The sequence below is a fragment of the Rhinatrema bivittatum genome, chromosome 12, assembly GCF_901001135.1.
Source record: "Rhinatrema bivittatum chromosome 12, aRhiBiv1.1, whole genome shotgun sequence".
NCBI lineage: Eukaryota > Metazoa > Chordata > Amphibia > Gymnophiona > Rhinatrematidae > Rhinatrema > Rhinatrema bivittatum.
The window spans coordinates 79804485-79828579 of record NC_042626.1 but is presented as its reverse complement, the minus strand read 5'-3'; the positions used below and the strand labels follow the sequence as shown (position 1 = coordinate 79828579).

Below are 24095 nucleotides of genomic sequence, written 5' to 3'. Positions count from 1 at the left end.
GGACAGAGAAGGCACTGCGCAGCGTCTGCAGAAGAATAAGGGAACAGGATCTGGCTTCCTGACACACGCCTTTTCCTGCTGCACTATGCTGCCTATTTCTAGACATTGTTTCCATACATCCGCGAGGGAAGTACCAAAGGCGGCCGGCTGCACTGTGCTGCGTGAAATGGAAGGAGTAGGGACTACAAATCCCCGAATGCAAAGTACAGCAGGCTGCGCTTGCGCAGTGGCAGGGGAAGAGCCAACCGCTGCGCGCGCTTGCGCTTTCCAGCGGGCAGTAGGTAACGGATCGGAAGTGGGGTCAGAGAGAGGATGTGCGGTACGCGTCTGCTGGTAGTTGGCTGCAGGCCGCACCGGAAGTGAGGTCAGAGTGCGGCGGCGCGCGCTGCTGTCTTCTGTGTGGTGTTTTTTTTTTTTCTTCCCTCCCTCCATGAAGTCTTGGCCGAGGCCGGTTGGAGGCAGGAGTGGGAACCGAGCGGAGATGCGCTGCCGTCGCAGACGTGCCGCGCACTAGGAACGAGCAGAGCCGGGGGCGGCCAGGCCAATGCAACCCGCAGAGCTCCGGGACTCGGAGGTCGCCTCGTACCGGGCACTGAGCCGCCTGCTGGGGGATGAAGAGGCCGCCGCCCAGCGCTTCCCCTTCCCGACCCGGACTCGCGGCTCTCGGCCTCAGCTGATGGTTTTCCGTAAGGTGGTGCGGGGGGAGGAGGCCTCCGCTGAGGCCGTGTTCTGTGCCCGGCACCGCTGCGCGCTGGAACCGGGGCCTAGTCTGGAGTTGCAACTGGGAGCCCTGGAGTTGCAGGGTGGGGAGGCGGGTCGCAAGGGTCCCCTGCTCGCCCCCGGGGACTGCCCGTGTCCGGCCGAGGAGACGAGCGACGCGCTACTAGTCCTGGAGGGGCCCGAGTCGGAGGCCGAGAGCCCGGAGATCAGCTGCTCCGAGGAGGATCTTCACAGTCCGGGCAGAGGAGCGGGGCCGCCGGGAGGAGCCCGCCCGCTGCTCCTGGAGCCGCTGCCCAGCGCTCCCTCCCAGGCCGAAAGGGAGAAGGACGTGGAGCGTAGGCCTTGTGGCAGGCCGAGTCGCGGGCGTCCGGGAAGTTGCTGCAGGAAGGGCTCCCTGAAGATCCGTCTCACTCGTCTCTTCCGCACCAAGAGTTGTAATGGCTCCGGCGATACCTCTGAGCCGAGGCCGGGTGGAGGCTTGGCCACCTCGGCCGGCAGTCTGACGGATGTATCCTGGCCTCGGGATAAGGGGCAGGACTCGGCAAGGTGAGTGCACGGAGAGTTTGTTGGTGATAATCCCGGGAGTTAGGAGAGGATCAGCCTCCCGGCCAGGCCTGTGCTCTCTGAATGAACACTACACACCTTGACACCATTCATATGACTACTAAAACATTCGTTTCAGTGACTCTTTAACTTTGATTGTACTTTACTGAAAGTACTTTTCTATCCATACTTACTGCACAGGGGGCTTTATGAGAGAACATGCATGCAATCATTGTGAAAGTATGAAGCGGATCTTCCAGGATGGACACAATTTAATACAGTTTATTAACTTATGTAGAATTAACATTTATCTTCATTTTAATTTCTATGCTTAGCCAACATAGTAACGAGGGCAGATAAATACCACATGATCCATCCAGTCTGCCCCGAAATTTGCTTATGGTAGTAACTGCCACTCCGTGCAAGTTTCTCCCATGCAAAAATGTTATACCATTTCCTTTCTTTATTTCTAACCTCTAGCCTTCAGGGATCTGCAGTGTTTGTCCCATGCCCTTTTGAATTCCTTTACTGTTCTTGTCTTTACCACCTATTCCAGGTATCCACCACCCTCTCCATGAAGAAATATTTTCTATTGGTTCTGAGTCTTCCTTCTTGGAGCTTCCTATCATGACCCCTAGTTCTACCATTTACTTTCCAATGGAAAAGACTTGTAGTTTGCATCTTAATATCTGCCAGGTATCTGAATGTCTGTATCATATCTCCCCTGCATCTCCTCTCCTCCAGAGTATACATATTTAGATCCTTCAGCCTCTGGTAGGTCTTCTGAAACAGACCCCATACTATTTTGGCCGCCTTCTAGACAGTTTCCATCCTGTTCTATTTTTTGAGATATGGTCTCCAGAACTGAATACAGTACTCCAGAGTAAGGTCTCGCCAAGGATGTGTACAAGGGCATTTTCATCTCTCTTTTTCTTGCTGGTTATTCCACTATGCAGCCCGGCATCTTTCTGGCTTTAGCTACTGCCTTGTAACATTGCTTTGCTGCATTTAGATCAGACACAATCGCCCTCATGGTCCCTCTTCCTAATCTGTGCATGATACTCTTTCATCCCCTATCACATACAGCTCTTTTGGATTACTGCATCCCAGGTCCATGACTCAGCACTTTTTGGCAATGAATTACAGCTGCCAAATCGACCACTCTTCTAGTTTTCTTACAATTCTTTTTATTCTCTACTCCTTCAGGCATGTCCACTTTGTTGCATATCATGGTATCCTCCACAAAAAAAGGCATACTCTTCCTTCTAATCCCTTCGCAATGTTGCTAACAAAGATGTCGAATAGAATCTGTACCAAAATCGATCCTTGAGGCAGTCCATTTAACACTATTCTCTCATCAGAGTAAGTTCCATTTACCATTACATGTTGTCTCCTGTCAGTCAACCAGTTTGTAATCTACTCCAGCACCTTGGTGCCCACACCTAAGCTTTTCATTTTATTCACAAGCCTCCTATGCAGGATTGTATCAAAAGTTTTGCTAAAATCCAAGTAAATCACATAGAGCACATTTCCTTGATCCAATTCTCTAGTTATCCAATCAAAAAAATAAATCTGATTTGTCTTTTAGGTCTTTCCCTTGGTAAATCCATGCTGTTTTGGGTCCAGAAACTCACTTGGTTGAAGATAATTCACTATCGTCTCCTTCAGCAGAGTCTCCATTAAATTTCCCACCACTGAGATGAAACTAATTGGCCCGTAGTTCTCTTCCCCCCCCCCCCCCCACTACTATCCTTGTGAGGTGGATCACAACCGCTCTTTTCCAATCTTGCAGCATTATTTCCATTTTCTGGGAGTTCTTTTAGTATCCTGGGTTGCACCCCATCTGGACCCATGGCCTTGTCTAATTTCAGTTTTTCTATCTCCATCCTGGCTGAGATATCAAACCATAATGTTTGATCACTAGTGCTCAAGTGAGTACCTACTCTGACATTGGAGACATTTTCTCTGTTAGTACTAGGTCATATTTCCCCTCCCCCCCCCCCCCTTGTGGGTTCCATCATCATTTGTGTTAGCAGAGCACCTCGAAGGGCATTCACTATCTTTCTTCTACTTGAGATTCGGTAGTAGGGGTACTCCAATCCATATCAGGTAGATTAAAATCTGCAAGATACATTTCCTGGTTCAGAGAATGGTTTCAACTCAACAAAGAGGAGAGACGGATTCTCAATTTCTTAATTTGACTCATTTGGAGAATTCTGATTTGGAGGTGGTTGATAGAGCTGTATTGTTTATTTCCTGGTACTCTGAGCAGGATTTTTCCTTAATTATGAATGCATACTTAAAAATTTGAATGCTCTTTCATGATCAGAAAGTACGTCTGTTCCCAGATCTAGCCAGACCAACTCAAAACGAGTTTTTGTCACTGAAGCCTGATGTAATAGCGACAGGGGCAAAATTTTTACTTCACTACCCATGCCGCTGTATTATAAAGATGTCTAACAATACCTTTTGTCTTTTTCATCCCTGATCATTTAAAACAATTCCTAGATGGCAGAAGACATAACAGTGCCATCGATAGAACTGGGGCATAAAGTTAAATAATGTATTGTCGCCTCTATTATTTCTTTGTGAGAGATTCTTTTAATTCCTCAAATATAGAAATTACACCCCCCCCCCATTTCTTCATAATGGTTTGATAGTAACAAGGGATTATACGATTGTATTTCCTGAAGCTTGTTTGTTTTTGTGACTTAAAAATATTTCTTGTTACTATTGTAACCATATATTTAACAACGTTTGTTCTTTGTTTAATTATTGCAAAATTCAGAAATAAAATTAAAAAAAAAATCTGCAATAAACACTTCACTTTTCTTTTCCACCTATTGGATGTTTTTGACCAGATCTCGGTCGAGGTCTTCAGTTTGGGTCAGAGGCCTGTAGACCACACCAGTGTAAATGGAAGAACAATATTCTTTTTTCAGGATAGCCATAATACTACTTCCCTTCCCCAAGTACCATGAATTTTGGTTGTATTGATATTGTTTTTGACATAAAATGCTACTCCTTCCCCTTTTCTGGTCTCTCTGTCCAAGTTTGAGTCATGGTGAGTCTTGAGAATTTTGGACAACATCCAGACTTGCTTGAAATCGTTGCATAGGTTTGGGTATTCTTCTATAATTTTGATTTGAGAGCTGACTATTTCTGGTCCATAGAAGCATAGGGGGGTAATACTCAGCCACTGGCTGGTTAGAAAGGTTAGCCAGATCTGGTTAACTTTGGCAGCATATTCAGCGGTGCTGCCACAGCACAGAATGTAATCGACTATCTGAAAATTAACCAGATAAATTTATCTAGCTAACTTTATTTTTTATTAAAGGCTTTTATATACCGACTTTCTTGATACAAATCAAATCAACTCTGTTTACATCGAATTAAGCAGTAACTGTAACCAACCAATCAACAAGAGAATTTGAAGGAGCATAAAGTTACATTATAACAAGGATGCCTTAACTGGGAGTAGGAAATAAGAAAGGGAGAACGAAGAATAATGTACTATATACAAGAGAGTATGGGAGGGAGGCAAGGAGCCGTCCTCATGATAACTTGTAGATAACTTGTAGCCGTCCTCATGATAACTTTAGAACTACTCTCCACCACATCCAAAGTTAACCGGCGTTAACTGGTTAACTTAACTTTGCTCTAGAATGCTCTTACGTTAGGAAAAGTCAAGTCGGATAATGAGTTATCCAACTGGATAAATGACGGAAATATTCAAAATTTGCTATTTAGATGGATAACTTGCAAGTTATCCGGTTAAATGCTGCAGAATTATGGACACAATAGATTTATATGGGCAGATAAGAACCGTAAGTCCCTCCTGTCTTCCCAAATTACTTTCTAGTACATAGGCCCCCACAGATCTGTCTAGAAACTGGCACCCAAACTCAAGACAGAATTTCCCCAGATCCAGGAGTCAGTTATTAGGTTGGCGTGTGCAGGGGATGCACAATTGTGCAACCTGCGTGCGCCGAGCTGAGCAGCCTCAGAGGGAACTTTTTTTCTGGGCCCCCACCACTACCTTTGAGAAAATTATGCCTGCCTGAGGCAGGAGTAACTTGCGTGTGCCGGTGGGCTGCCGACACGTCATTCCCCAGCCTGGGGGCTGGTTCGGAGGCCTCGGCCATGCCCCCAAAACACCCCGGGGCCGGCACCATGCCCCCGTCACCCCCCCCCCCCCAAGCAAAGCCCCGGGACTTATGCTCGTCCTGGGGCTTTGCGCCGCTGGTGGCCTATGCAACATGCACACCGGCGCACAAGCCCCTGCGTGTGTAAATACTGCTGGATTTACGTACGGCTTTTAAAATCTGCCCCAATAGAAACAATGAAGAATTTTAAACTGGACTTTTCTTAGGCCCAAGTTGGGTAATAACTTGTAAAGCGCCGTAAAACAGGGTTTCAAGTGCGCTTGGGGTAACCACTGTATTCTTCATAGTAGGATCACAGATCTTAATCTTCACTGATTATTTGGCTACGGTATTGTCTCAGCGCAAATCCTTTGCATCAGTCTGCTCCAAGTTGGTTGCTTTGAATGTTGGATTTTACTTGCGGTATCTGGCAAAGCTGAAAATACTTAATGGGAATCAAACTAAAATTTATGATTCTGTGGCAGGTGCACAAGCATTTGTAGTATGCTGAACCTGGAGGCATCAAGACAATCTTGAACTAATGAAGAGGTCAGCGAAGTACTGTAGAGAGCTATGGGATAGTTTTCCTAAAAGGGTTGCAGTTTGAATAAGAAATGTTAGTTATTTTTTCATCGTGGGATTACTCAGGAGCAGCACATGCCAGAGATTTCTACTAGTTAAGCTGAGTGGAATTGGTAACCGATCAAGATTTGCTTTAGATGACCATTATTGAGAAGATTTATCATTCTTCAGAAGTTTACTTGCAGATTCTATACAGTTCTGGATAGAGAGGGTATAACTTTATTTTTATGTACTTTTTATTTGAATAAAATGGTCGTTTAAAAGAAAAAAAGGCATCTGCCAGGCAGCAAGCTCAAACATATTCTGTGGTCTTTTCTGTCCAGCAATTTTTGCATGGACCTCAGGCCTGGTTCCCATTCTAGGCTGTTATTTGGATTCGTTGTAAACTTAAGATTTACAGTGAAGTTTGATGTTTAAATACACCTGGAAGCTAAAATCGAGCGGTGACCTGATTGTTGTTTTTGACAGAGCGGCAGATTACAAGTGAGTTGCTTGGCTTGAGAAGAGCAGGCCTTCTCAGTTTATAATTTTGATTTTATCATGCTATCCAGGTAATGAGGAAGGAGGACTAAATGAAGACTGAACATTTCATCTATGCCTGAATTTCTTCTTCAACACTCCTCAAAGGAAAGTTTTGTTTAGTTGATTCACAGGCACAGTGATGTAAACTGTTAAATATTTCGTATAATAAACTTGACTTCACACAACACGGACTGATTCTGCTCAGTTTTTACAGTTGCCCACATTTTTAGGTGTTTCACTTGCTTTAGAATGGTTTGCGCCTATATAATGCTGTGATTTTTATGACCATATACACTTCCACTTTTTTCTTTTTGTATTGAGGTTGGTTTATAGGGAAGAATAAAGACAGAATACTGATTAAAAAGACAATCTTTACTGACAGTTGATTTCCTTCCACTGCACAGGTTGCCTGATTCCTTTGAGCAGTCATCATGGGATATGTTTTGTATCTGCTTTATGGATGCTTGCTGTTTCTTAGTTCTGAGTTTGGAAAATGAGACTGGGAGTGGGGTTCCCTTCTCACATCAAGGTGACTTATCTTACCTTTAGACAATGGAGTGGCTTTATGGGTTGTAGGGAATTGGTTGGGAGGGGAAAGTGTAGGAACAGGAGGGTAAATGCAAGTTGGGTGGGATTAGGGGATTAAGGGGGGGAAATGGTTCCTTCTGGCAAAAATTGATCCAGTGGCATCTTTCTAGTTGGTGGATGTGGTCCTGTGTGTTTTTGAACACTCTAGGCCTAGCTGGGGGGGTCTGGAGGATTTTGCTACTTTTGCAATGTTTTATATCTTTTCTGAACAGTGATGAATAATTCTTCAGTCTAATAAATTGCTTGGAATGTGGCTGCTATAGGCTCAGTGGTCAAACAGTATAAAGTCCTTCAAGCCTTACAAAGAGCGAAAGCAGATATTGTGATGTTACAAGACACTCTTGACGAAAGACAAGCATGTGAAATTTAGGTGACAATGGGTAGGGGAAGTCTATTCTTCTCAATCAGGGACAGAGAAAGCAGGCGTAGCAATTTTAATAGGGAAGAGGATACCTTTTCAGGCAACTTAGATTGTTGAGGACCCTGAAGGCAGGTATAATAGTGGTGGTGGGCACTTTATATAAGTGCACTGTAATGTTCTGTAACCTGTATGGCCCCAATGTTTATGATCATAACTTCTTTGTAAAAATCTATAAAATACTCTTAGATCAAGCATAGACTACCCTACTAGTAGGCGGAGATTCTAATTGCCTGCATGATCAGACTTTAGATAACACTATGTCAATACCACCTATAACACAATTACTAAATTTATAAATAGACCTTCATACTAGGCTTCATCTGTAAAAGTGTAATGAAACACCATGTAGACCGTCAGCCTTATATCTAATCATCAATCTATATTAGTGTCCTGTGTACATTCTTTTTATGATTTTTTATTTTTTGTGCACTTAAAATACAAAAATGCCGTGTACTAATCAAAAATTCACTTATCTGAAGGAACAGTTCCCATGATGACTATATTGTATCAAAAGAATCTTTAAATATATCCCAGCTTAATCGATCAAAATACTCCAAATACTTCACTGAATGCTGCTTTCTTCCAAGGCTGCGCCCTACTTCCACATAGCTCTGCCGACATAGGTCCATGTTTTGAACTATCGTTCTTTGTCAGGGCAATACAGTCTGGTTACAGCAGCAGCAACAACATGAACAGGAAATGATGTCAATACATTGACTGGGATTGTATTGCCCGTTGAAGGTGGTGGACACAAGTACAGTATTTGAATTAAAACATAGGATAAACACAGCTGATCTCAGGGCATGGTAGACATTGTAAAACCAAATAGCTGGTGTGTCTGTGAGGGAAGCTTGCACGTCTAGTGCCTATGCTGCACTGTTTCTGTGTTGAGGCAGTATGTGAGGGAAGCTTCAGTTTCCAGTGTGCTTTTAGTAGCATTGTTTGTTAAAAGGTAACAGTGTAATAACCATTCTGTGTCCTAGAGCTGGGCTTCCCAAGCTTTTAGCTAATGTGACCCCATTTTAGCACTTGAAAATTCACACGACCCCAGAGGACAACCAAACCTAATTAGCGGGGTGTAGTTTGCCTCCAACAATCCCTCCACTCACCATTCCTGCACTCCAACTGATCCCCTCTCTCAACCTCCATCCCCCTCCAGAGGGCCTTTCAACCTCTGCCCCTCCAGCTAATCCCCTCTTACATCTCCCAGTTCCTTTCCCTTTCCCAGCCTAGCCTCTTGCTCACCAACGCCAGCTTTTTACATCCTCCCCACTAAATCTCTCACCTCCAAGTTATTTTTGTAACCCCAATTGATCATCTGTCATCCCCCTTTCTCTCTTTTCTCACATCCCCCCTCTCACACTGATCCAGCCCCCATCCAAACATCCCCTTGACTAGGATCAGCAGCAACATTTTCCTTTGGGCCTCAGGCGATAAGTGGATGACAGCTTGTGGGAAGAGAGGGCAGGCTGATGACAGGGGCAACATTTTTCTCTTAGGTAAGTTCAGTGACGGGAGAGGTTAGAGAAGGAGTGACAATCTGCACAGACCTGTGCACACTCTGCCCACTATTCCCCAATGGCTGGTTCAGTGCCTGATGTCGATCTGCAACTGGCAGCAGCATTAGTAATGAAGATCAGCACAGGATCTGTGAGCCAGTCCCTCCTCACACATGGCTTCCTGTTAACGAGGAAACTCAAGTGCGGGCGGAACCATTGCAGGACCTGAGAGAACATGCTAGCTCAAAGATCCCATGCTGATTTGCATTACTTCTGGTGATGGGTGGAGAGGACTACCCTTTGAGGCATTTGTGACCCCAGCTGGAGACTTTGTGACCTCATTTGGGGTCCCAACCCACAGTTTGGGAAGCTCTGTCCTAGAGTATTGTCTGTATATCCTTGGTGATTACAAAATGATATACTGGGAAATGAAACTCTCCTAGAATTGAGGGAACCTCAAAGGAAAGGGTGGGCACACTGAACAATGTATATTTACAGTTTACATGCTTTTTGAACCAATTAAATTGTAAGATTTTCTTGGCCCATAGTTCTATGAGGGTTGAAAGAATCAGCGTAAGAGGGGAGGAGGAGGAACAGCCATCAATATAGGAGACTTTTTTAAGTTTGTTCCTTTTTGCTTCTGGAAATGTGCTGTGTTGTAATCGGTTTTAGTAAGTCATGAGTAGCAGTAAAGAGGAACAGGACCCTGTTGCCCAGAACTGGGAAGTAGACTTGTCCTTTGTAAACACCGTTAAAAGTGCAGTGCCTGTTCTGTGGATTTTCATAAATTTGTGGGTACACCATTTTTGCATTAGAAAAGTCATTTCTTTGCTGCCTTGCAGCATGAGATGGAAGGATTCTTAGATGACTCTGCATGCATGCCTGCAAAGCTCGACTCAGTGATTGATCCTTGATCTTTCAAAGACATCCGTATCCTGTACCTGCTCTATGCACACAGCAAACCTTCACCAAAGAAGTTACTGCAAAGTTGTCATTTTTGAAGTTGCCTACTACATTCCTAGGAGCGGCCATGCTTGGAACAGTGTAACAAATAACCTCTTATGGAGTGGAATGCGATTGTTTTGTGCAGTTTGTAATCTATCATGGCTAATACGGACCAATTGGATCCAGCAAGTGAGAGGTAATTGATGATTTTGGGGTGTAGGGAATGGTGTTTTAGAATTCATTAAGCAGCTGCTTAATGAATTCTAAAACTACATTTAGAGCACAAGTACTGAGTGTTGGGAGAGCTGTAGATTAACATCTAAAAATCCTTGGTTCAGTCCTAGCCTTCAGGGAATATTTGTGATAGTAAGATGGAGGTCATTTAAAATACCAGATGGAAACTGGAATATTTTGTATTGAGGAGAGCAAGGAGGCTGGTCAGGTTGTGATGGGAGTTTGGTGCAATTCCTAGCAAGGAGCAGAAATGAAACAAAAGAGTGGTATTGTACAAAAACAATTTGGAAAATCATGGAAATGCTGATAGTTTACACAGTGAGACCTGGAAATTACCATGGTTGAAGAGGACACGTGATTAGTCCCTGAATCCTGACTCAAGCTATTCAAACCTGGGAATGATTACACCAGAATAGATTTAAAAAAAAAAAAATGGGGAATAATTGTCATATTTGTGTATCTGTTTAGATGTATGTAAAATGAAACAGTTTTTAATATTTTTAAATCTGTCTGTTGTACAGGATCAGTTTGGGAGGGTGGGGGTTAGTGAGGTGATCATGATTATTTAGTTTAATTATCAAAATATCAGGGGAGCCTAAGGCCCTGAAAGTTAATTTGCAGGGAGGGTAGCACCCAAGGCTGAAGGTTCACCTAGGGTTCTTAATACCATTGCACTGGGCTTGGGCAAAATGACACTTGACCGAATACTAAGAAATGGAGGCAGTGTCACTGAAATTATAATGGGGGATAACCTGGGGTCTAATGATGAACACAGTCAGAAACAAACTATACTAGAAGAATGGGCATCCCACTCCAGGTCAATCAGTTCCTGGATGGCTTTCATCATTGGAAAGTAGCATGAGGCCTTACGAAGGGACACCAAGATGGGTTCTTCTTTGGTTCCGCCATAGGGTCCATGCCTAGAATACCCAGCGTCTTCAGAGTTTGGGAAACAAGGACTGGTAATTCGTCCTTGTGGAAGGAAGCGAAGCATGGTTCGGTATAGTTCCATTTCCTGGAAGGATTTCTCCTTCTTCCAGGGAGTCACCCTCATCATCTAAGGTGTCTGGGTCCCTGTCAGGGAGGTTCTTGGTTAGGCGAGGCATGTCTTGAGGCATCCGAGCCGGGCGGGGAGGATCTTGCGCTTACGGCAGGGGTTGAGCCTAGAGTGCAGTCGGGGGCTGATTGCACCTGAATGAAGGCTTGCGGGCCTTGGAAACATTCCAACCAGGAGAAGGTCCCTGGGTCCATGTTAATCCCAGGGGGAGTCTGAGTAGGGGCCCCAGAAGTCAGTAGTTCCGGAACCATCTCCCGACAGTAAGTGACTAGGCTTTGGTTCCCCCTGGGCTTCTTCGCAGTGTTGACACACAGGACTCCAATTCAGGCTGCGCGGCTCTTATGTGGCAGGCTGTGCAAAGAGAGTGCCTTCTGGCCTTCTTGAGCGCCGGTGCCATTGTTTCTATGGTGTTTGAACGCATGCAGCTGCAAACGCGGTTGTGCGCTCAGCTATGTGGGTGTCTCTATTGGATACACGCAAGTTAGGCACATCGGCTGCCCAGCCTGCCCCACCCATACCGCCGGTCGAGAAGGGAAGATGGTGCCGACGACCCCACGCGTAAGATGCCCCTCCCCCCGAGGGTCTCCACGTGTGTGGACCCTTGCACCGGATCAGGGCCTAGCCCAACCAAGGCTGCTTAACCCGATTGGTGCTCCCTTTTAACCTCGCCGGAGAAGAATTCGGTATGGCAATCCAAGTTCTGGAGACCTGAATTTAAAGATTTTTTCTTACCTGGTCTCTGCGCTTACCGATTGTGTGCCGGTCTCCAGCTGTGGGGAAGAGGGAATTACCTTCACCGCCACGCTCTGTTCTGCACCCACTGCCTTTCAGCCACACTGGGGGCTACGTCCATGCCAGGAACCGGCTACCAGACTAAGGCGCACCTCTGAGGGATATCTAAGATAACCTCAGGAATTCTCGACTGGGGGAGGGACCCTTAGGTATCACCACAGGAGAGCAGGGCTCGATCTTCTTTAAGGTAAATTTTTGTTGTTTCTTTTCTGTAATTCTTAAAACTATTCTAGTGTGTGGGATAACGTCCGCATCTGCTAGGAGACGGAGAGATGCTGAGGTTACTGCAGGGGAATATCTAGAGTGATGTCAGCTTTGAAATCTGACTCTGTTTACCATCTGCTAGCAGAAGATCACAATACCCACTGGTCCTGAGTCCATCTGGCTACATGCTCATTCTCTCGTGGAGAGAATGAGACGGGATTTAAGGAAACTGGAAGAGTGGTCGAAGATATGGCAGCTGAGATTCAATGCCAAGAAGTGCAAATTCACGCATATGGGGAGTGGAAATCCGAATGAACTGTATTCGATGGGGGGGGGGGGGGGGGAAAGGCTGATGTGCATGGAGTAGGAGAGAGACCTTGGGGTTATAGTGTCTAATGATAAGTCTGCGAAACAATGCGACAAGGCGATAGCAAAAGCCAGAAGAATGCTGGGCTGTATAGAGAGAGGAATATCGAGTAAGAAAAGGGAAGTGATTATCCCCTTGTACAGGTCCTTGGTGAGGCCTCACCTGGAGTACTGTGTTCAGTTCTGGAGACCGTATCTTCAAAGAGACAGAAACAAGATTGAAGCGGTACAGAGAAGGGCGACCAGAAAGGTGGAGGGTCTTCATCGGATGTCATACGAGGAGAGATTGAAGAATCTAAATATGTACACCCTGGAGGAAAGGGTGTAGGAGCTGAAGCTGCAAGGAGGAAGACTAAGAACCAATGTCAGGAAGTATTTCTTCACGGAGAGAGTGGTGGATGCCTGGAATGCTCTTCCGGAGGAAGTGGTGAAGTCCAAAACTGTGAAGGACTTCAAAGAGGCGTGGGATAAACACTGTGGATCCATCAGGTCTAGAGGACGTGTATAAAGAGGAGGCAGCAAAACACTGCACGGAACGGCAGTAGCCACAGAGGCATTCACGGAGCGGGATGCCAGTGGTTGGTGTTCCACCTTCACGGAGCGGAAGCATGGAAGGCTGCCATCTCCCAATTAAAAAAAGAAAAACAAACAAAAAAAAAACCAGGGATGGGTTCATGGGCTATAGGTATTACTAATTATTAGGCTTATTCAATTACCAATTATTAGGCTTTTCAATATTTGATAGTTAATGTGACTTTCAAGGCATACTTCACTTTCAATGCATATCCAGCATAGCTCCCTGCTTCAACGGCAGGGGAGAAGAAAAACTAATACTTCACGCATATCCAGCATTGCTCTCTGCTTCAACGGCAGAGAGCTATGCTGCCGCTTACCCAACTAATCAAACTTAATATTTCACTTGGAAGCAGCTCCATCACTGCTCTCTACATTAATAGTGGGGGTGAAAGGGAAATAGAACCTAAGGTTACTAAGAGCCAAGAGAAACAGATAAGTATGAGAAAAAAGAAGCGTGAAGCTTGCTGGGCAGACTGGATGGACCGATTGGTCGTCTTCTACCGTCATTTCTATGTTTCTATGTTTCTATATGCTAGGAAATGCAATATTTGATAATAAGAAGGGGGCCTGAGTGTTGGATTAAGTAATAGAAAATATAAGAATCAAAAACTTAATGTTTGTTTATTTAATATATTTATATACCGTTTCACCAAGTACAAGAGATGACCAAAGCGGTTTACAATATTTTCAAAAAGAAAATTAAAATAATGTAAATTTAATAAATAAAAACACGAGAGAAAACTAAAAAAAAAACAAAAATGACAAAATATCATGTGACATAATGTGACAATATATGATGGCCTACAGATTTTGGGCATGCTTGAGACTAATATGGAGGGCATTGGTAGGTAAAGGTTTGAGAGGTCAGGTAAAAAGACAATGGGGGGGGGGGGAAGTATCTTTTGGAAAATTTCAAAAATGTATATGCTCACATATCTAAAAAGTGTAAGCATCTCAACTGGGTGGACCAATTTGGTCTTTATCTGTCGTCATCTACTATGTTACCATAATCATTTATTTTCTTAAACTCAGCTCTTCTGACTCCCTGGAAGAAGGAGAAATCCTTCCAGGAAATGGAACTATACCGAACCATGCTTCGCTTCTTCCACAAGGACGAATTACCAGTCCTTGTTTCCCAGACTCTGAAGACGCTGGGTATTCTAGGCATGGACCCTATGGCGGAACCAAAGAAGAACCCATCTTGGTGACCCTTTGTAAGGCCTCATGCTACTTTCCAATGATGGAAGCCATCCAGGAACTGATTGACCTGGAGTGGGATGCCCCAGAGGCCATCTTCAAAGGGGGGGTCAGGCCTTGGAAGCCCTATACCCTCTAGAACATAAGAAATTGCCATACTGGGTCAGACCAAGGGTCCATCAAGCCCAGCATCTTGTTTACAGCAGAGGCCAAACCAGGCCACAAGAACCTGGCAATTACCCAAACACTAAGAAGATTCCATGCTACTGATGCAATTAATAGTAGTGGCTACTCCCTAAGTAAACTAGATTAATAGTCGTTAATGTACTTCTCCTCCAAGAACTTATCCAAACCTTTTTTTTAAACCCAGCTACACTAACTGCACTAACCACATCCTCTGGCAACACATTCCAGAGCTTTATTGTGCGTTGAGTGAAAAAGAAATTTCTCCGATTAGTCTTAAATGTGTTTCCTGTTGATAGCAGGGCTGAATTAGCCATGCTGTCATGGGAACTGTCCATCAGGCCTGGTAGGCGGAGCTTGTATAGTAGAATACAGAGCTTTGCTCAGTCTGTTCTTTCCGTGCATGGGATCGCACGTGGGGCTTAGTTTCTCCTCAGTAAACTGAAGACAAAGATCTCAAGGAAAATGGATCTGAGGCTGTCGGGCTTCAAGCCCTGTTCTTGTGGAAAAATCATGTCCACCGATGGACATGATTTTTGCTATTGGTGCTTGGGCCCCAAACATGAACAGGCCTCTTGTCCCCACTGCGGCTGTATGTCTCCTTGAGCTCGGTGGCAACGAGCTCTAAAAATTCAACAACTCAGGCCGCAGCAGGAGGACCTTATGCTCCCCTCCTCGGAAGCTCATTCCTTGCCGGGGCCTAGAAAATACAAGGCCCTGAAGGTAAGGAGGGCATCCTCTGTAGAGCCATCGCAATCCCGGCATGGGGAAAGGTCGGAAGGGGCACATCCCTGCAAATCGTTGACAGCTTCAAGGACACAGAGAGACCCCTCTTTAACCCGTTCAACGGTTCCCCCACCACCTCCGGCTTTGATGTCGTCGGGATCGATGCAGGAAGCGCAGGAAAGAGTGCAGAGACAAAGGGAGGAGCACAAACAGCGCCAGGAGTGGCGCGGACAGTGCCGGGGGCGACGCAGCAAGCGCTAGGAGCGGCACATAGTACGCTGAGAAGGGCGCACGGAGTGCAGGACAAACCGCGTGTGGAGCTGCGCAGGCAGCATCGAAGACGACACATGGAGCAGCAAAAGACGCAGGGACCCCCAAATTGAAGCACAGAGTGCCAACTGCAACGCATGGAGCGTCGGAGAGAAGGTCAAGATCGCATAGCGCGTCCAGGACAACGCGGGACCCACCGAGGCCAACAACAGCGATACTGACGCACAAAGTGTCGGGAGTGCCACAAGATGCATTGGGACTGGGACAGATTGGTTATCTGGCACACAAGTCGCACTTGTCAACTAAGGGTCGGCACAGCTCCCACAGATGGTCACGACCGTCGAGTAGAACGGGACCATGTTGGGTGCTACAACCCAAGAAAGATCTAGGCATCATAGTGGATAACACATTGAAATCGTCGGTTCAGTGAGCTGCGGCAGTCAAAGCAAAAAGCAAACATAATGTTGGGAATTATTAGAAAGGGAATGGTGAATAAAACGGAAAATGTCATAATGCCTCTGTATCGCTCCATGGTGAGACCGCACCTTGAATACTGTGTACAATTCTGGTCGCTGCATCTCAAAAAAGATATAGTTGTAATGGAGAAGGTACAGAGAAGGGCAACCAAAATAAGGGGAATGGAAAAGCTCCCCTATGAAGAAAGACTAAAGAGGTTAGGACTTTTCAGCCTGGAGAAGATTCGGCTGAGGGGGGGATATGATAGAGATGTTTAAAATTATGAGAGGTCTAGATCGGGTAGATGTGAATCGGTTATTTACTCTTTCGGATAATAGACTAGGGGGCACTCTATGAAGTTAGCATGGGGCACATTTAAAACTAATGAGAGAAAGTTCTTTTTTACTCATTGCACAATTAAACTCTGGAATTTGTTGCCAGAGGATATGGTTAGTGCAGTTAGTGTAGCTGTGTCTAAAAAAGGATTGGATAAGTTCTTGGAGGAGAAGTTCATTACCTGCTATTAAGTTCACTTAGAGAATAGCCACTGCCATTAGCAATGGTAACATGGAATAGACTTAGTTTTTGGGTACTTGCCAGGTTCTTATGTCCTGGATTGGCCACTGTTGGAAACAGGATGCTGGGCTTGATGGACCCTTGGTCTGACCCAGTATGGCATTTTCTTATGTTCTTATGTTCTCAGACCCCTCTAGTTCCTGATAGTCCCCTGCCAGCGGTCACCCTCAATTGGAGGAAGAATATGTAAAAATTCCTTCACACTCCTCTTCTGAGTCATCGTTGTCATCCCTGAGGGTGTGCTCTGATCTCTCGTCAAGAGTTTGCAGGAACCACTTCTTAAAATACAGAAGATTACCCCAGACTTACAACTACAAAAACAGCGACCACAAGCTGCAGATGCTCTTATCCTGAAGGCAGCCTTGCCTCCTCGAAGTTTGGGTGGCAATAAAAAACCGTGAATGCCTCCTCAACACTGGAAGCGTTCTCTCACCTGTCCTTGGCACCATCGGGGTTCTTCGAAGTGATGCAATCCACGTTTCAATTGCCTCATTCCCTGACATATATTGATATTTTATTTATTATTTTTATATACCGACATTCGATCTGAGATCACATCGGTTTACATTCAGGTTCTGTAGGTATTTCTCTATCCCCAGAGGGCTTACAATCTAACAGGTCAATACAGTAAAGTGCGGCCGCGGTTACCCTGCTTCTAACCCGCTTTCTACTCACAATTTGGCCGCGTTAGTCCAACCTGTGATTCTCTATCCCTTCTAACCCATCCTTACCGCTTCTTTAAATCAATGGGTAACCCTTTCCGCCTGCGGCATGTATATGAGATGTAAACGATCGGATTAGCTATTCCCTCCCATACAGTAACGTGCGCCCCGATTATCGCTTTTTAAAACTGCAGTTTTGCCGCGCGTTTAACCTGCTAATTTACCGCCTACCCTTACCCCTGCGTTAGAGGCAGGGGTAAGGATAGGCGGCAAACTTTCCCCCAGCCCCTGCTCACCTGCCCTGGCCGCGTCCATGGGTGCCGGTCTCCGGGGCAGCCCCAGTCCTCTCTCCCCTTCTCCTGAAGCAACTTTAACCAAAAGAGAACCTAAAAACCTAAAATCCCCTACTCCTGAAGCAAGGCGCAGGGCGAAAAGCAACTCGACATGAAAAGTATTATGAATAAGTGTAACCAAAGAGAACCTAAAATCCCCTCCTCCCGAAGCAAGGCACAAGGCGAAAAGCGACTCGACATGTAAAGTATTGTGAATAAGTGTAACCAAAGAAAACTTACTTTTTCTTTCTTTCAGCCCTCTCTGCCCTCCTCCGGAGGCGCGCACCACAGCTCCCCTGCCTGCCGGCGGCGAAAGCGGCTTCCAGCGGTGCCCGCCGGCGAAGATGGACGAACGCACGCCCGTAGTGCACGGGCGCTCAAGCCAGCGAAAGCACATGAACGGGCGTGCGTGACGTCACGGCGTATGTTCATACGCTTCGCTGGCTTGGGGGCCCGTCACACACTTCAACGGGATATCCATCTGATCCTCCGGAGGATCCTCCCGAACCATGCTCCCCACCGGAAGATCTATCAATATCCCAAATTTCTGGAGAAAGTGGGATCTGTTGCATCTCAAAATTCAAAAGACCCCTGATCCATGGGTGGCAACTTTTGACCTACTCAAAATCTTAGATACTCCCGCCGAACCCACATCTTTACTGTCGCACAAGGTCTTAGACTCCGTCCTAGAGAAGTCGTAGGAAACTGTTTTCCATCACACCAGTGGCTAGAAAAACTGATTTTAAAATTTCGGTTGTGACAATCCCCCTTTTACTCGGTGCCACAACTACCGCACTCCTCGCTGGTCGTAGAATCAGCTATGCAAAGGGCTAAAAAGCCTAGATTACACGCGTCTCTTCCTCCGGGCAGGGAAAAAAATTGCTGGATGAGTTTGCATGAAAATTGTTCCAGGGTGCTATGTTGTAGGCACGCGTCCAACAACACCAATTCTATGTCGTCCAATATATATTTGAATGCCTGCAGACTTTAAAGAACACGATCCCGGTGATAGAACACCCTGATCTCAATCTGCAAAAACCCGTTCAATAGAGGGAGGAGGGTGTCTGCCACCTCCTTCATACAATCTGAGGGATTTGAGTCTTCATCCCGAATTTCATCCTCCGCAATTATGGCTCGTAGACTAGCGTGGCTCCACTCCAGCGCTATACGCGAGGATGTGCATACCAAACTAGCAAATTTACCCTGTAAGGGAGACAATCTCTTCGGGGATAAATTCCAAGAGACTGTAGCCAAGATAAAAGATCAAGCGGTGGCGGTACAATCTCACGCATCCATCCCTTTATCACTCACAACGGAAGTATTTTCCGCCTGCCCGAAAACAGCCATATCAATGCAGACCATTTAGACAATACTCCTCATACCGTCCTACAAGTTATGCTCAGCCTCAGCGCACTCAACAGCAACAATAGCAAAACAGACTGGGTAGACTGCGTGGGCAACGACAACAAAGCCAACAAACAGTTTCATCCACTAAGACGCAGTCCTCTTTTTTTAGTGATAAGACCACCACCACTGCAATTACACCCACCGGACAGGATTTCATCTTGACTGCCAGAATGTGACAGAATAACAACCGATCAGTGGGTTTTGGAAGTAGTAGAGAGAGGATACCAATTGCAATTTTCAACGACTCCGCAGCTCCCCCCATCGGCCAAGCCGGATTGCACCAAAACCTCAACCACAATTATTGAGGGAGATCCTATCCCTTCAGCACCAACAGGCAATTCGCCTCATTCCAATTCATGCACGCCATGGAAGTTTTTTATTCACCGTATTTCCTCATTCCCAAGAAATCCGGGGGCCAGAGACCGATCCTGGACCTCAAGGAGTTGAACAAGCACCTCCACAAGGAAAAATTCAAAATGGTATCTTTAAAGAATATCCTACCACTTCTCCAGCCCAACGACTGGATGTGTTCCATAGATATGAAGGATGCGTATACTCACACATACCTATCCACCCCTCTTCATGGCGGTACCTGTCATTCCAGTGCCAGAACAACCTCTACCAGTGTCAGGTGCACCCTTTTGGACCCCCAGAGTGTTCACAAAGTGCGTGGTGGTGGCACATCTACGAAAACTTGGCATTCGCATATTCCCATATCTGGACGATTGGCTACTGGTAGCATCCAGCACAGAGGTGCTCCACAAACAACTACAACAAACCATTCAGTGTTTGGACCGTTTGGGATTAGTAGTCAGCTATGCAAAGTCTACTATTGTACCCACACAGGTCCTTCAGTTCATCAGAGCTCGTTTGGTCACCCGACAGTCCAGGGCCGCCTTACCGCGGGACAGAGCTGCGGAAATGCACAGTCTACTGCGTTCCCTTCAATGCACTCCGACACCCACAGCACGTCAAGTGCTAACAGTCCTAGGGCATATGGCAGTGGCCATATTCACCGTCCCAAACACAAGACTGCACATGCGACGTTTACAGTGGGGTCTAAAAAGGCAGTGGAAACAACATTCTCAGCCGCTGTTAAACAGGATAACCCTCACCTCCGAGATGATTAAGGACATAGACTGGTGGCTCCAAAGAAGAACGCTCACCAAGGGAGCATTATTCCAGCCTCCACCACACATCCTCCTAACCACCGATGCCTCTCGCAAGGGGTGGGGAGCACACTTGCACCAGTTACAAATGCAGGGCTTATGGTCTGCCACGGAGCAGAACCTTCAGATCAATCTGTTAAAACTATGGGCGGTAAAACATGCACTGCACACATTCCTGCCTCACCTCTGGGGCCATCGTTTACTGGTATACACAGTCAACCAAGTGGCTATGTACTATATAAACAAGCAAGGAGGGTCCAGTTCTTGGACCTTATGCAAGGAAGCGATTCAGATTCTGGAACATGCTCATCGCAAACAATACAAGCATCCTACCTTCCTGGAGTGGTCAACAGGCAGACAAATTGAGCAGGGTTTTTCACCCTCACGAATGGGTGTTAAATTAGGAGGTGGCACACACCATCTTCAACAGGTGGGGATGGCCGACGATCGATCTCTTTGCCACAGAACACAGCACACAGGTTCCTCGCTATGGAGCAGTCAACGAAGAGTAGCACAAGATGCGTTCCTAATTCCATGAACGGAATCATTGATGTATGTGTTCCTTCCGATCCCTCTCATCACACAGACTATCCAAAAATGCATACGGGATGCAGCACAACTCATTCTGATTGCACCAGCGTGGCCCAGGCAACCCTGGTATACCTATCTGCTCCAGCTATCGGTAGAAGATCCCATCAAGCTACCAAACCAAGTAGACCACCTAGCGCAAGAAGAGGGAACCCTTCTTCACTTGATGCATGCCTCTCTTCACTTAATAGCATGGAGGCTGAATGGCTCTTATTGTCAGAAACTGCTATTTCAATAGAAGCGCAACAAATCCTCTTACAGTCGCGAAAACCATCTGTGCATAGGAACTACGGATTTAAATGGAAAAGATAGTCAACCTGGTGTGCCTCCAAAGGCCTAAACCCCATGGACTGTTCACCAGAACGTTTGTTAGATTATCTTCATACCTTGTATATCTCAGGACTAGCAACGTCATCGATTCGAGTCCACCTCAGTGTGATTGCAGCATATCATAGACCCTGCAGGGGCCAACCAATCTCGGTCCACCCACTCGTGTCAAGGTTCCTTAAAGTGATTCTTCATTTGCGTCCCCCAGTGGCTAAACCACAAATTCCGTGGAATCTCAACATCATACTGGAGCAGCTGATGTTGTCTCCGTTCGAACCAATAGACTCAGCACATATAAATTTCCTCACATGGAAGGTGGTATTTCTGGTTGCGGTAACATCAGCTCGCAGAGTGAGTGATCTTCAAGCCTTGGTTCATTATGAGCCATATCTTCAATTTTACCACGACAAAGTAATACTTCGGACTCATCCTTCATTCCGTCCGAAGGTAGTTTCGCAATTTCACTTAAACCAGTCCATAGAGCTACCCATTTTCTTCCTTAAACCTATCAAAATGACAGAGAGAGACTGTTACATACCTTGGACTGTAAAAGGGCTTTGGCGTAGAAGTCTCGAACGCAATCCACATCAAGAGCATCACAACTTTTTGTTTCTTTCAACCCAAATACACCTGACCTTCCGGTAGCAAAGAGAACAATATCCAGTTGGATTGTGCAATGCATTCAATTCTGCTACCAGAAAAGAAATTTCTCTATCTACTCCAAATGCCCACCAAGTACGGGCAATGGCGACCTCCATAGTGCATCTTCGCCACATACCACCAGTAGATATTTGTAAGGCAGCAACTTTGGTCGTCTTTACATACTTTCACATCGCATTATTGCTTGGATCAGCAAACAAGAGAAGACGCCAAGTTAGGGACAGCAGTCTTGCATTCTCTAACCTCCTAGATTGCCCTTGGACTATCCACCCATTAGATCACGCAAAAAAAAAAAAAAAAGAAAGACAATGACACTAGTGCGTGATCGGGAGCTTAGGACTCCCATGACAGCATGGCTAATTCAGCCCTGCTATCAACGGGAAAAAGCAAGTTTGCTTACCGTAAACAGTGTTTCCGTAGATAGCAGGATGAATTAGCCATGCGGATCCTCCCACCTCCCTGGATAGTCCTCACACAGTTTTTTCTACTTAATCACAGACTGAGGAGAATCAGTTCTGCGTGGGAAGGCATGCACAGCCGCACAGAGCAAAGCTCTGTATTCTACTATACAAGCTCCGCCTACCGGGCCGCCTGAACAGTTCCCATGACAGCATGGCTAATTCATCCTGCTATCTACGGAAACAATGTTTACAGTAAGCAAATTTGCTTTTACTTGCTAACTTCATGGAATGCCCCCAAGTCCTTCTATTATTCGAAAGTGTAAATAACAGATTCATCTACTTGTTCAAGACCTCTCATGATCTTAAAGTCCTCTATCATATCCCCCCTCAGCCGTCTCTTCTCCAAGCTGAACAGCCCTAACATCTTCAGCCTTTCCTCATAGGGGAGCTGTTCCATCCCCTTTAACATTTTGGTTGCCCTTCTCTGTACCTTCTCCATCGCAACTATATCTTTTTTGAGATGCAGCGACCAGAATTGTACACAGTATTCAAGATGCAGTCTCACCATGGAGCGATACAGAGGCATTATGACATTTTCCATTTTATTAACCATTCCCTTCCTAATAATTCCTAACATTCTGTTTGCTTTTTTGACTGCTGCAGCACACTGAGCCGACGATTTTAAAGAATTATCCACTATGATGCCTAGATCTTTTTCCTGGGTGGTAGTTCCTAATGTGGGACCTAACATCGTGTAACTACTGCAAGGGTTATTTTTCACTATATGCAACACCTTGCACTTGTCCACATTAAATTTCATCTGCAATTTGGATGCCCAATCTTCCAGTCTTGCAAGGTCCTCCTGTAATGTATCACAATCCGCTTATGATTTAACTACTCTGAATAATTTCTTTATCATCCGCAAATTTGATAACCTCACTCCTCAAGCCTGCGTTTCCCAAAACTGGACGCTATGGTCTGTGCCATCTCAAAGTGAACAACGATTCCAGTTGAGGGAGGGGCTGCATTGAAGGATACTCAGGACAGATAATTGGAATCCATCCTTAAGCAGGCCTTCGCAACAGCAATGACACTGCAGATTGCTTCTTGCTGCGCACTGGTGACATGTTCCTGCTTGCTCTTCTCGAGAGAGGCTCTTCTCGAGAGAGGCAAATAACTCTAACGTATACCGGTGGCTGTAGAGGCAAAAACTCACAGTAAAAACCTTTTTAAATATATCCGAAGCAGAAAGCCTGTGAGGGAGTCAGTTGGACCGTTAGATGATCGAGGGGTTAAAGGGGCACTTAGAGAAGATAAGGCCATCGCGGAAAGATTAAATGATTTCTTTGCTTCGGTGTTTACTGAAGAGGATGTTGGGGAGGTACCCGTAATGGAGAAGGTTTTCATGGGTAATGATTCAGATGGACTGAATCAAATCACGGTGAACCTAGAAGATGTGGTAGGCCTGATTGACAAACTGAAGAGTAGTAAATCACCTGGACCGGATGGTATACACCCCAGAGTTCTGAAGGAACTAAAAAATGAAATTTCAGACCTATTAGTAAAAATTTGTAACTTATCATTAAAATCATCCATTGTACCTGAAGACTGGAGGATAGCAAATGTAACCCCAATATTTAAAAAGGGCTCCAGGGGCGATCCGGGAAACTACAGACCGGTTAGCCTGACTTCAGTGCCAGGAAAAATAGTGGAAAGTGTTCTAAACATCAAAATCACAGAACATATAGAAAGACATGGTTTAATGGAACAAAGTCAGCATGGCTTTACCCAGGGCAAGTCTTGCCTCACAAATCTGCTTCACTTTTTTGAAGGAGTTAATAAACATGTGGATAAAGGTGAACCGGTAGATATAGTATACTTGGATTTTCAGAAGGCGTTTGACAAAGTTCCTCATGAGAGGCTTCTAGGAAAAGTAAAAAGTCATGG

General features: G+C 45.6%; 1 protein-coding gene across 5 annotated transcripts in view; it reads left to right on the top strand.

The window, feature by feature from the left end:
- Positions 1-324: 324 nt before the first annotated feature.
- SOCS7 (suppressor of cytokine signaling 7) overlaps positions 325-24095 on the top strand; it is a 282229-nt gene continuing 258458 nt past the window's right edge. Inside the window, exon 1 of one of the 5 annotated variants that reach the window (XM_029573962.1) lies at positions 325-1266. In XM_029573962.1, coding sequence (XP_029429822.1) covers positions 545-1266 — 722 coding nt within the window. In that variant the 5' untranslated portion in view covers positions 325-544. The remainder of the gene's footprint in view (positions 1267-24095) is intronic. The other 4 variants (XM_029573963.1, XM_029573961.1, XM_029573959.1 and 1 more) reach the window with 4 other exon arrangements.